Source organism: Oncorhynchus mykiss, chromosome 17 (genome assembly GCF_057628025.1).
Source record: "Oncorhynchus mykiss isolate SJ-2025 chromosome 17, ASM5762802v1, whole genome shotgun sequence".
In the NCBI taxonomy this organism is placed as follows: domain Eukaryota; kingdom Metazoa; phylum Chordata; class Actinopteri; order Salmoniformes; family Salmonidae; genus Oncorhynchus; species Oncorhynchus mykiss.
This window is the reverse complement of record NC_143038.1, coordinates 40,568,538-40,582,576: the sequence shown is the minus strand read 5'-3', so window position 1 is coordinate 40,582,576 and position 14,039 is coordinate 40,568,538. Positions and strand designations below refer to the sequence as shown.

Here is a 14,039-nt window from a genome sequence, read left to right as displayed (position 1 = left end):
GAATGGCATATGCAATGAAATCAAGAAGATGCATTGAATCTTGAAAACCAATTACTAGATTTATTTCAGAAGAATGTACTTTTACTGTTTGGAACATTTAAAATACAGCTTAGTTTGGGTGAAAAAAAGCATAATCAATGGTTTACATACTCAATACAACAAAGTAATACCTACTTTTATTTTTTTATTTTTTTTACCAATACTACTTAAATTAGTTGTATGCCCTCCCACAGTAAGTACTTTAAAGTAAGACATACCCACAGTAGAGCCTTTAAGGCTGGCTTGCGTAAATACCAAAAATGCCGTAAAATATGTAAATTGGCCTCTTTTCCTTGGTAACCACTGACCAAGCTAGATGATATTGGCATCTCAATCGAACCTGGTACAGTACATTTAAATAAAGGAGGCCATCTGAAAGTACTGGGTAAGACTACTACTCCTCTATTATATCTCTAGGCCAGGGTCAGTGAGACTAGACTCTGGATCTCATGTTCAGCTCCTATGATGGCGCACAGGCAAGGATCTTCTTGACGTAGTTGCGGACGTTGACATGGAGCTGATGGGAGGTGGCACTGAAGATCTCTGTTGCCAAAGCCCTGGTCTCCTCTGATCCATTCCACAGTGCACGGTACACAGGCAGTGTGTACTTCTGTTTCCCCTGGGAGCAAGATACAATTTAATATGCTAAGATACTACTATTTACATGATTGTTTCAGACACCTGAAAAATACTCATTTAGCTTTAAACGGACACTATAAAAATACACATGGTATATCACACACACATATTATATTTACTATAATAAAACAAACTAGCCTAAACAAAATGTGCCTGACAAATACTATAATTTGTGGTTATTATTTTGTACTTTTAACCATTTTTCTCCCCAATTGGGTAGTTAGTCTTGTCCCGTCGCTGCAACTCCTGTACGGACTCGGGAAAGGCAAAGGTCGAGAGCCATGTGTCCTCCGAAACACGACCCTCCCAAGCCGCACTGCTTCTTGACACACTGCTTGCTTAACCCGGAAGCCAGGTTTGCAATGCCTTAGACCGCTGTGCGATGCAGTGCCTTAGACCGCTGTGCCACCAATGTGTCGGAGGGAACACCGTACAATTGGCGACCAAGTCAGCTTGCAGGCGCCCAGCAGGAGTTACTAGAGCGCGATGGTACAAGGACATCCCGGCCGGCCAAACCCCCCCCCTAACCCGGACGACGCTGGGCTAATTGTGCGCCGCCTCATGGGTCTCCCGGTCATGGCCGGCTGTAACACAACCTGGGATCGAACTCGAGTCTGTAGTGACACCTCGAGCACTGCGATGCAGTGCCTTAGACCGCTGTGCCACTCGGGAGGCCCTATAATTGATAGTTGAGGACCAAACATTTGTTTTTCTGACCTGGCAGCTGAGGAAGCTGCGCACATGTTGATATCCTGGCTGGTGATGATTCTTGGCGACGATCTGGGCCCAGCGCAGTCGTAGCTCAGCGTTGTTTGACATCACGATGTGAAGGTACTGCTCCTCCAGTTTCTCCATATTACCTTATCAAAGTCAGAGGGATGGTACATCATTGGTGTGACTCATTTCAAAAGTAGTGTACGCACATCCAGACTTGCAGGTGCAAGTTACAAAAAGTAAAGTAATGATATAAAGAATAGAGATCCACACACTGAGGAATTGGGGTGAATCACATGCATCTTCAGAACAACGATTGTGCTAAGGATATCAGTACAGAAGTGTTGTTACCATCGTGTCCTACCTCTAGGGAGTGGGGACTTCTCTATGATCTTTTCCAAGAAGTAGACAGCCTGGTTAGTCTTCCAGGCCTGGATGTTGGTCTTCTTGATGCTGGCCATATCCAGGACCTCGGCAGCCCACAGCTCTGACAGCTGCTCAGCAGGCTTCATCAGGCTCTTGCCAGCCGACAGGTCAGGGAGGTAGGGAGGCCAACCGGGCACATTGAGCCAGCTATCAAATTCCAGACCTAGCAAAGAGACCACAAGGAGAGTGAGGTCAGTTTGCTGTTACAATCTCACTTCCAAGCTTAAATACTCATTCTAAAAAGGCAAATACAACCCTAAAAGGCCAATCCAACACTCTAAAAGCAACTACTGTGTTTTACCCTTAATCATATCTACTCCTTTCTTCTTCAGGTCAGGGAAATACTCCAGGAAGAACTCCAGAGCGTCCTCTGCCATAACACTGCGGAATTTGAACTTGTCAATGTAGGCCTGTGAGGAGAAACACCCACATGTCAGACTGTTGCCCTCACTCACTCAGACACAGACACACGTCAAAAGTTGACACACATACTCTGGAATGAGTTTCTTTAGTTTGACTATTTTCTACATTGTAGAATAATAGCAAAGACCAAAAAAATATATTCTTCAAATTAGCCACCCTTTGCCTTGATGACAGCTTTGCACACTCTTGGCATTCTCTCAACCAGCTTCACCTGGAATGCTTTTCCATCAGTCTTGAAGGAGTTCCCACATATTCACATATTTGATGTCTTCACTATTATTCTACAATGTAGAAAATAGAAGAAAAACCCTGGAATGAGTAGGTGTCCAAACTTTTGACTGGTACTGTAAGTATTCACACCTAGCAGTCTTTCAATGGGTTTCATGTCTGGGCTTTGGCCACTCAAGGACCTTCACATTATTTTTCTGAAGCCATTCCAGCATTGCTTTGGCTATATCCTTGGGGCCATTCTCCTGTTGGAATGTAACATTTTTCACTTTAGTCTAAGGTCATTTGCACTCTGAAGCAGGTCCTCATCAAGGATGCCAGTATTTGGCTCCATTTATTGTTCCCTTTATCCTTACCAGTCCCTGACGCTGAAAAACATCCCCAGAGTATGATGCTACCACCCCTATGCTTCACAGTAGGGATGGTGTTCGACGGGTGATTAGCTGTGCCTGGTTTTCGCCAGACATAGTGCTTTGCATTCAGGCCAAGTAGGTTTTTTAAAAATTCATCAGACCACAGAATATTTTGCCACGTGAATTCATTCACGTGTCTTTTTGCAAACTCCAGGCGTGCTATCATGTGCCTTTCTTTCAGGAGTGGCTTCCATTTGGCCACTCTTCCATAAAGCCCAGATTGGTGAAGTGCTGTAGGGACTGTTGTCCTTCTGGCAGGTTCTCCTATCTCAGCCAAGGAACTCTGTACTTCTGTCAGAGTGGTCATTGGGTTCTTGGTCACCCCCCTGACCAAGGTCCTTCTTGCCTGGTTCCTTAGTTTGGTCGGACGACCAGCTCTAAGCAGAGTCTGGGTAGTTCCATATTTTTCCAATTTTCAAATGATGGCAACCACTGTGCTCTTGGAAACGTTCAACACTCTAGAAATAGTTTTATACTCTTCCCCAGATATATGCCTCATCACATCTCGGAGAGCTACAGACTGGTCCTTGGAATTCATGGTATAGTCTCTGCTCTGACATGCACTTTCAACTGTAAAACATTATATACAGTGGTATAAAGTACTTAAGTAGTACTTTAAAGTATTTTTACTTAAGTAGAGTTTTGTTGTACTATTCATATTTTTGTCAACTTTTACTTCACTACATTCTAAAATAAAATGATGTACTTTATACTCCATACATTTTCCGTAACACCCAAAAGTACTCGTTACATTTTGACAGGAAAATGGTCCAATTACTTTTGATACTTAAGTATATTTAAAACCAAATACTTTTAGACTTTAACTCAAGTAGTATTTTACTGGGTGACTTTCACTTGAGTCATTTTCTATTAATGCATCTTTACTTTTACTCAAGTAAAGACAAATGAGTACTTTTCCACCACTGCTTATATAGACAGGTGTGTTTCTTTCTAAATCATGTCCAAACAACTGAATTGTCTACAGGTGGACTCCAATCAAGTTGTAGTGACATCTCAAGGATGATCAAAGGAAATTGGATGCACCGGAGCTCAATTTGGAGTGTCAGAGCAAAGTGGTGTGAATAGATATTTCTGTATTTAAATTTTCAATAAGTGTTCAAACATTTCAAAAAACATGTTTTCACTTTGTCATTAAAATTACATATTTAAATACATTTTTAATTCGGGCTGTAACAACAAAATGTGGAATAAGTCAAGGGGTATGAATACTTTCTGAAGGCACCGTAGAATGAGAAGCAACACCAACCTTGAGGAAGGCATCGAAGTGACTCTGGTCTCCAGCCAGGTGGGCCAGGTAAGAGACAAAACAGAAGCCCTTCTCATAAGGCGTCTCATTGTAAGTGTCATCAGGGTCAACACCTGAGGGATGGGAGAAAATAAAATGTTTTGCTTTAACTTGAGCAGTCATGATCAAGTGTATCAGTTCTATTGGGTCTGCAGCTCCATAGGCAAATCTCAGTCAGATTAACTACTAATTAAACTAAGACCACTGGGCAACTAATGGAATTGGTTTTGGCTTTAGCAGTCAAGGGTAAATTAGCAGTCAAGGGTAAATCAGCAGTCAAGGGTCTGACCTGGTTTGATCTTCACACGCAGTTTATTGAGAGGGTGGTCCTCTCCGGTGTTGTCCATGTGCTGTCTGAGTAAAGCCCTCCCAGTCGCAGCCTCCAGACTAGTGATGGCCTCTCCTACAAATAACAACACAATAGACATCAGGGCTTTGAGAGTGAGAAGACAGCCAGGTGTGCACAAATAGCTGTGTAGACAACTACTGTTTACTTTCAAATGGAAAGAGTTGTGAGACTTGAGGATGAGCCCATCATACATTGCTACAGCAGGGCTCGCCAATTCTATTTCTGGAGAGCTACCTTCCTGTAGGTTCACTCCAACCTCAGTTGTAACTAACCTGATTCAGCTAATAAAACAGCTAATTATTAGAATTAGGGGCACTTGATTAAAGTTGGAGTGAAACCAACTGGACAGTACCTCTCCAGGAACATGGTTGGAGAGCCCTGGTCTACAGTAGACAAACTGTGACAAAGTGATGTACTATGCTGATGAAGAAAGGGCTTTATAAATTCAATTTGATTGATTGACAGTCTCTTACCGTAGATCTCCCTGCACACCCGGCGCTGGGCGTACATGGTGAAGCCCTCGTTGAGCCAGAAGTCACCCCAGTTGGCATTGGTTACCAGATTACCGAACCAGCTGTGGCAGATCTCGTGCACAATGACGTCAGCCAGTGAGCGGTCTCCAGCCAGGAGGCAGGGGGTGACGAAAGTGAGGCAGGGGTTCTCCATACCCCCGAAGGGGAATGACGGTGGCATGAACAGCACGTCATACCTGAGGGGACGAACCAATTAAGTAGCTGTATGTTCATAAGCAGAATAAGTCATGACACTGCAAGCGCAAAGTCAGTGGTCACCATCCCTAGTCATGGAAAGAGCTACCGTGTGCATTTTTTATTCTAGCCTAGCACTAAGACACTTGATTCAACTAATCAATCAATCCTACATTCCCTGTAGCGCTTCAGAACCAGGGTTGTTGACTGACCACTGAAGTATTGGACCATATTGTTATTTGGGGAATTTCACCTTCCCCAGACGTAGGGTCCAAATAGTTTCTCCCCCACAACCAGAAACTCCTCGATGACTCCGTCGTACTCCTGCTTGGCTGCCTGCAGCAGGCATGGCTCTGTCCATACTCGGGTCCTAAAAGATACAGATTTACAATTACTACCAAGCATTGAAACTCCATAGGCAAACACTACCATGCATGTTCTTCAAAGCACATTCTTCAGCAGCATTATATGGCCCATAAGTAGCAAGTGCAGTTTTCATTCAAGTTCAAACTTCATTCAAGTTGAACATTCACCCTGCTTTTTGATTCTCATCTCTCTACTCAGTCTGACACAGAGAATGCATTTTGCGGGTCAATGACCAACACGCCCAGGTTGTTATCAATAAATGCTTTAGACAGGAGAGGAATATTGTCTTGTACCTACCGTGAGGTTAGGTGAGGTCTATATTAGAAGCAGAATGCTTAACACTATCAAATTACGCCCCTTACTTGACCAAAACAAATTGTCAAACTGTCACAAGATTTAGAGGCCTAGAATGGGTGCCAGTCTATTTCTGATCACTTGACAATTCCTTGTAGAATTGTCATATTTGGCTTGAGCACAAACAAATCAACAGCACAAACAGATCTGGGACCTATCCAAGGCCACCAGGTAGCCTAGTGGTTAGAGCATTGAGCCAGTAACCAGAAGGTTGCTAGATCAAATCCCAGAGTTGTCGTTCTGCCCCTGAACAAGGCAGTTAACCCACTGTTCCTAGGCCGTCATTGTAAATAAGAATTTGTGCTTAATTGACTTGCCTAGTTAACTAAAACTTTTTTTTTAAAGGCAACGTAGACTTTTTCACCTTGGCCCCACCTCCGCAGAGACCAAGTCTCCTACAGCCAAGGCCACCAGGTAGGAGGGGATGGGCTGTTCCATGGTGAACAGGAACGTGTTGTCTGCCATCCTGTGTTCTCCCTTACTGGCACTCATGACTGCTGTGAAACCATCAGGAACCTGTGGAGGCAGACAGGGCAGTCTTCGGACAGAGTCATCATGATCGATGATGGTACCAATATCCATTACTAATACAGACAAAGTAGTCGGAATGGTGGATAAGGTGAGGTTCCCACCATACGTTAAGAGCTTTTTCAGCAATGTGTGTTAATACGAGACCTATAATTCAAAGTGCTTTAAGTATTGAAAAACGAGTGAACACAACACACCAGGCAAAGCACATGAAGTTGAATGACAGGGCAAAATAGAATAAACAGGATAATAGACAAAAAAAGATGTAAATGACAAAAAGGAAAAACACAGAAGCTTAATTATCCTGCAAAGAGAAAAAGATTGTGAGACAGCAATGTCTCTGTGGTCATCCTCCCATGGACATTGGCTCAGTCAGAGTCCAGTCCAGGGGCTCACCTTCACGGAGGCCGAGTAGGTGCTCTTGACGGCCGGCGTGTCAAAGCAGGGGAAGAAGGAGCGGTTGAGCACGGCCTGGCCCTGGGTGAAGACGTAAGGCTTGGCCTTCCCAGCTGTCTGCTCTGGATCCAGCCAGCACACCTAGTGGGTCAGGGGGGCAGAGACCAGGGCTTGAGTGTGGAGGCAGGGGCACACTTTACCTTCACAGCAACCGAGTAGGGGCTCTTAGTCATGGGGGTGTGGAAGCCAGGGAACAGGCTGCGGTTCAGCACAGGGAAGCCAGAGGTGTAAAGGAAAGGCTCTTTCTTTTCGGCAGTCTGAGCAGGCTCCAGCCATGATATCTACAAATGTTTAATGAGGATGGTGCAGTTCATGAATAGGCACTCATTTGTAAAATTTGTAAAATATTTTGACCCCTTGACCTTTTCCACATAAATAACAAAACAAATACTCAATCTACACACAATATCCCATCAAGACAAAGCAAAAACAGATTAAGAAATGTTTGCACAGTTATTCATTATAAACTGAAATATTACATTTACTTAAGTATTAAGACCCTTTACTCAGTACTTTGTTGAAGCACATTTGGCAGCGATTACAGCCTCGAGTCTTCTTGGGTATGACACTACAAGCTTGGCACACCTGTATTTGGGGAGTTCCTCCCATTCTTCTCTGCAGATCCTCAAGCTCTGTCAGGTTGGATGGGGAATGTTGCTGCACAGCTATTTTCAGGTCTCTCCAGAGATGTTCGATCGTGTTTAACTCCGGGCTCTGACTGGGCCACTCAAGGACAATCAGAGACTTGTCCCGAAGCCACTCCTGCGTTGTCTGGCTGTGTGCTTCGGGTCATTGTCCTGTTGGAAGGGGAACCTTCGCCCCAGTCTTAGGTCCTGAGCGCTCTGGTACAGGTCTTCATCAAGGATCTCTGTACTTTGCTCCGTTCATCTTTCCCTCGATGCTGACTAGTCTCCCAGTCCCTGCCGCTGAAAAACATCCCCACAGCATGATGCGGCCACCACCATGCTTCACCGTAGGGATGGTGTCAGGTTTCCTCCAGACGTGAGGCTTGGCATTCAGGCCAAAAAGTTCAATCTTTGCTTCATCAGATAATCTTTGTTTCTCATGGTCTGAGTCTTTTGGTGCCTTTTGGCAAACTCCAAGCAGGCTGTCATGTGCCTACTGTTCAAAAGTTGTGGTCACTTAGATATTTCCTTGTTTTTCATGAAAACATACATGAAATGAGTAGCAAAATGAATAGGAAATATAGTCAAGACGTTGACAAGGTTATAAATAATGATTTTTAATTGAAACAATAATTGTGTCCTTCAAACTTTGCTTTCGTCAAAGAATCTTCCATTTGCTGCAATTACAGCCATGCAGACTGTTGGCATTCTAGTTGTCAATTTGTGGAGGTAATCTGAAGCGATTTCACCCCTGCTTCCTGAAGCACCTCCCACAAGTTGGATTGGCACTTCTTACGTACCATACGGTCAAGCTGCTCCCTCAACAGCTCAATAGGGTTGAGATCCGGTGACTGTGCTGGCCACTCCATTATAGACAGAATACCAGCGGACTGCTTCTTCCCTAAATAGCATAGTTTGGAGCTGTGCTTTGGGTCATTGTCCTGTTGTAGGAGGAAATTGGCTCCACTTAAGCACCGTTCACAGGGTATGGCATGGCGTTGCAAAATGGAGTGATAGCCTTCCTTCTTCAAGATTCCTTTTACCCTGTACAAATCTCCCACGAAAGCACCCCCAGACCATCACATTACCTCCACCATGCCTGACAGATGGCGTCAAGAACTCCTACAGCATCTTTCATTTTTTCTGCGTCTCACGAATGTTCCTTTGTGATCCGAACACCTCAAACTTAGATTCGTCTGTCCATAACACTTTTTTCCAATCTTCCTCTGTCCGGTGTCTGTGTTCTTTCGCCATCTTAATCTTTTATTTTTATTGGCCAGTCTGAGATATGGCTTTTTCTTCGCAACTCTGCCTAGAAGGCCAGGATCCCGGAGATGCCGCCTTCACTGTTGACGTTGAGATTGATGTTTTGCGAGTACTATTTAATGAAGCTACCAGTTGAGGACTTGTGAGACGTCTGTTTCTCAATCTAGATACTCTAATGTACTTGTCCTCTTGCTCAGTTGTGCACCGAGGCCTCCCACTCCTCTTTCTATTCTGCATATTTCTCACATGGAATAGCCTTCATTTCTCAGAACAGACTGACGAGTTTAGGAAGAAAGTGCTTTGTTTCTGGCCATTTTGAGCCTGTAATCGAACCCACAAATGCTGATTCTCCAGATACTCAACTAGTCTAAAGGCCAGTTTTATTTTTTTAAATCAGCACCACAGTTTTTAGCTGTGCTAATATCCTTGCAAAAGGGTTTTCTAATGATCAATTAGCCTTTTAAAATTATAAACTTGGGTTATCTAACACAACGTGCCATTGGAACACAGGAGTGATGGTTGCTGATAATAGGCCTCTGTACGCCCATGTAGATATTCCTTTAAAAATCCTCAGTTTCCAGCTACAATAGTCATTTACAACATTAACAATGTCTACACTGTATTTATGATCAATTATGTTATTTTCAATGGACAATGGCTTTTCTTTCAAAAACATGGACATTTCTAAGTGACCCCAAACTTTTGAACGGTAGTGTATGTTTATTTGTAATACATGGGGTATTGTGTGTAGATTGAGGGGGGGGGGGGGGGGGGGGGATGCCATAATCCATTTTAGAATAAGGTTGTAATTTAACAAAATGTGTTAAAAGTCAAGGGGTCTGAATAATTTCCAAATGGAGTGCATACTTCCAAGAAATGTGAAACTAAAAATTATGAAACGTTGCAGACTATGAATTGCCAACAGAGTTGATCTAATTTGAAAAGAAAAAAAGGTTTTACGGTTTTAAATATACTGAACAAAAAAAACGCAACAATTAACAATTTTACTGAGTTACAGTTCATAATTTAAAAAACGGCGTGGTAGAAAGGACCTTTCTCAACAACATTGAATTTAGCAGCTGCTAAGTCGACAGATCAGTTTCTGCTCACGCCAAAGTCAGTGTAAACCGCAGTGACTTGACACAATGCTGGCCAAACAAGATGTTTTTATTTTTATTTTATTTATTTTATTTTTACCTTTATTTAACTAGGCAAGTCAGTTAAGAACAAATTCTTATTTTCAATGACGGCCTAGGAACAGTGGGTTAACTGCCTGTTCAGGGGCAGAACGACAGATTTGTACCTTGTCAGCTCGGGGGTTTGAACTTGCAACCTTCCGGTTACTAGTCCAACGCTCTAACCACTAGGCTACCCTGCCGCCCCCGACCCATCAAGTTAGCCAGGTGTGTCTGGCGGTGCTCATGGCCATCTATTGTATTTCATGTGTGTCAGGTAAGCATCATCTAATAATTATAAAATATTTGTATCTGGACACTTTTTTTTATATTGCTACTGCGCAAGTAACCATTTTACTGTACAGTTTACACCTTCTGTATTCTGTGGATGTGACTTATAAAGTTAGATCATATTTGATATAGTGTGTGTTACCAAAGATGGTAATGTGAAGAACAACAGGACCTGCACCAAAATCAGATTAGGATACAGGCCAAGGACTAGATAGTGTATTGTTCCTTATTGTAGGCCACTACTTGTACCACTTTTAGTCTTAATCTTTGGTTGTTTACTAAACTACTCACTCGGTTTAACACATGGCCTCACATGTGAATCCTTAAAGAGACGTGTGAGGCTAAGAAGGTGTGATTGATGCTGAATGGATGTAGACAAAGAGCTTTCCAGTAGGTGTGCCAAAACATTCCAGGACCATTTTCTCAAAAGTGGGGTTACAAGTTTATGAACTTTTAAAGCAGAATTACTTTCCCATTGTTCTTCAACTGCAGTGTATGATATACCAGTCTCTACTTTTATCCAACATTTAAAAAAATAATAATAATAATAATTGAATTCACATTTTTCTACATAAGACCGAATCGAGGCGGTCGGTCACATAAGGAAATCAGTCAATTTATTTAAATTCATTAGGCCCTAATCTTTGGATTTCACATGACTGGGCAGGAGCAGCCATAGGCCTGGGAGGGCATAGGCCCACCCAATTGAGAGCCAGGCCCACCCACTGGGGAGCCAGGCCCAGCCAATAAGAAATTATTCTTCCCCACAAAAGGGCTTATTTACAGACAGAAATATTCCTGTTTCATCAGCTGTCTGGGTGACTGGTTTTAGATGATCCTGCAGGTGAAGAAACCTGGTAGACATTCCTGCAGTCAGCATGCCAATTGTACACTCCCTCAAAACTTTACACATCTGTGGCATTGTGTTGTGACAAATCTGCACATGTTAGAGTGGCCTTTTATTGTCCCCAGCCCTGTGTAATGATCATGCTGTTTAATCAGCTTCTTGATATGCCACACCTGTCAGGTGGATAGATAATCTTGGCAAAGGATAAATAAATGTACACTAACAGAGATGTAAACAAATTTGTGCACAAAATGAGAGAAATAAGCTTTTTTTGCGTATGTAAAAAAAATAAAGTGTATTTCAGCTCATTAAAAATGGGACCAACATTTTACATGTTGTGTTTATATTTTTCTTCTGTATAGGTTCAAATAGAAATACATTCTTAGTAACCAATCATCTGGAAGTAACAAGCTAGTGTTGTTGTTGCTAGGTAAACTAACTCTAGTTACGACGGCTGAATGACATTCACTTACCCCTGGTCCATCGGATGCAAGAAACTTGACCACCACTCGAAACTGTTCCTCAATTTTACATGGTGCTGGGAATTTTACAACCAGTGTGGTGCCATAACTGGTGAAATTGCGCGTCATGAATTCTACTTTCACTGAATCCGAATCATCTTCACTTCGGCAGTAGGACACCTCTTGCATTGAGAGGGAGGGATGAATGTCCAACAGTAGCTCGCTTTGAGAATCTTGGATGCATTTCAGCTGTAGCGTTTCAGTTCCTCTCAAAGTTCTCTTCTCAAAGTCCACGCTTAGATCCAAGTGGAAGTGTTTTATCTTGAATTGACGAAAGCTCGAAGACGTAGCCACGTCCTCTGCTAGATCGGAGTGCAGTTTGAGAGATTTATCCATATTTTAGTAGCCTACAGCAAGAATAACTGGGTAAACGTGAGTCTTCCTCCAACGATTGGCTGCACCGCTTCTTCTTTTTCCTCGGTGGGGTGTATATCGGCGATTGGCATCCAACAGCTGCACCTCTCCAGCATCAACACACAAAAAAGTACTTCTGGGTCACGGAAATCTTCAAAATAAAAGTCCCCGCATAATAGTAGAAAAGTGTCAATAACCTGTTTTATTCATGATATATGAAAAATAAATTACAATGATTCATATTTGTTTATTTTTAAGTAACATTTGGCTTTTAAAACATGTTCCATGGTCCAATAAATGCCACCAATGCGAATCACTGTATATGGAATACATTTTGGTTTATAGAGCAAACACTATTCTGGGTTCCGCAGTAGAAGTATTGTAGGTGAAAAACATGGGTTGTTAATGAATTCTAAGAATCCAATAAAAAGGGATGGAAAATGTAGGTGCTGGATTTTAGGCCGGTAGCAACCACCAGAGGGTGTCCGTTCAGAACACAAGGAAGCAGTAGTTCCAGTTCAAGGGTTTAATGAAGATCCACACACACAACACACTCTCTGTGATACTAATTGCGCTTATTTAACTGCATGCACAATAAAAAATCTGAAAGAAAATAACATTTTTCTAAGGAGGTAGAATAAGCAGTGGTGGAAAAGTACTCTGTCATACTTGAGTAAAAGTAAAGATACATTAAAAAAATGACAAAAGTATAAGTCACAGAGTAAAATACTACTTGAGTAAAAGTCTAAAAGTATTTGGTTTTGAATATACTTAAGTATCAAAAGTAAAAGTATAAATGATTTCAAATTCCTTATATTAAGCAAACGAGACGCCACTATTTTATTTGTAGTTTTATTGATGGATAGCCAGGGGCACACTCCAACACTCAGACATAATTTACAAACAAAGCATTTGTGTTTAGTGAGTACACCAGATCAGAGGCAGTAGGGATGACCAGGCATGTTCTCTTGATAAGTGCGTGAATTGGACCCTTTTCCTGTCAAAATGTAAGGAGTACCTTTGGATGTAAGGGAAAATGTATGGAGTATAATGTTTCTTTGGAAATGTAGTGAAGTAAAAGTAAAACTAGTATAAATAGTAAAGTATACATAGTAAAGTACTGATACCACAATAAAACTTAGTACTTTAACGTATTTTTACTTAAGTACTTTACACCACTGAGAATAAGCAGGAGACAAACACCGGTTGGTCAGCAGAACGAAAACTACAGACTGCCTGAGGCCCTGCCTTGTCCGGTATTACAGTAAGTCCCGGGGGAAAAGGCTGCTGATTGGCTAGTAAAATTATGATTGCCAAGACCTTATTTAAAAAAAATAAAAACATTTGGGGTCTTTAAAAGGAGATGAGCTGGCAGTTTTTACATTAGGGAATATTTAGTAGGGTCCGTATCTGGGTGCCGCAATAAAAGTATTGTAGGAAATACTTACGTCGGATATATAACATGTACATGTATGGTGTCATTTCATGGGGCTTTGAATAATACACAGTGTTGCTGGCTTTTTACTCCACCCATTCCATAGGTGGCCACAATTCGAAGCACTGTATATGTAATACATACTGGCTTATGCCAGTGGTCCTTAAGGACCCAAATGAGAAATCCTATGTTTTCCTGGGACCAAAGCTTATGAAAACATGCAACTAGACGTAAATATTTGTACATTTCATTGCCCTTATGCTTAAAACAAATGCAATATAGACAAAAACAAATTACAATTAAATGAAATACCCATATAAATAGCAATTCATGCTGTTTGATTAAAAACACTTAAATATCTGTCTAGGTTGGAACTGTTGCTGTTAAAATACAATAATTTAAATTCTGAACTGGAATAAACTAATTGATCACATCACACAGCTGTATAACAGAACACACACACACACACACACATACAGTCCTAATCAGAGGTGTGTGGCTGGTTGAAGTTTTCAACAAGCATGTATTTTCTGTGCTCAATTTATTACAGTGCAACCCTGAGGTCATGCTCAACTT

The 14,039-nt window shown here is 41.9% G+C and overlaps 1 protein-coding gene across 3 annotated transcripts; it reads right to left on the bottom strand.

The window, feature by feature from the left end:
* Nucleotides 1-33: 33 nt before the first annotated feature.
* On the bottom strand, nucleotides 34-12,188 carry rnpep (arginyl aminopeptidase (aminopeptidase B)). Of its 3 annotated transcripts, none has more exons than XM_021569001.3 (11): nucleotides 11,627-12,188; nucleotides 6,889-7,029; nucleotides 6,329-6,480; nucleotides 5,498-5,614; nucleotides 5,011-5,246; nucleotides 4,478-4,591; nucleotides 4,150-4,262; nucleotides 2,120-2,228; nucleotides 1,757-1,981; nucleotides 1,396-1,538; nucleotides 34-658 (listed from the first exon to the last, which is right to left on the bottom strand). In XM_021569001.3, the coding sequence occupies exons 1-11, from the start codon at nucleotides 12,008-12,010 to the stop codon at nucleotides 500-502; spliced, it is 1,893 nt and encodes a 630-aa protein (XP_021424676.1). In that variant the 5' UTR covers nucleotides 12,011-12,188; the 3' UTR covers nucleotides 34-499. The 3 variants fall into 3 exon arrangements, with proteins under 3 accessions (XP_021424676.1, XP_021424677.1, XP_090061710.1); XM_021569002.3 differs by lacking the exon at nucleotides 6,889-7,029 and adding an exon at nucleotides 7,089-7,229 and having other exon boundaries at nucleotides 11,627-12,163; XM_090205584.1 differs by having other exon boundaries at nucleotides 6,889-7,229; nucleotides 11,627-12,141.
* Between the last annotated feature and the right edge of the window lie 1,851 nt (nucleotides 12,189-14,039).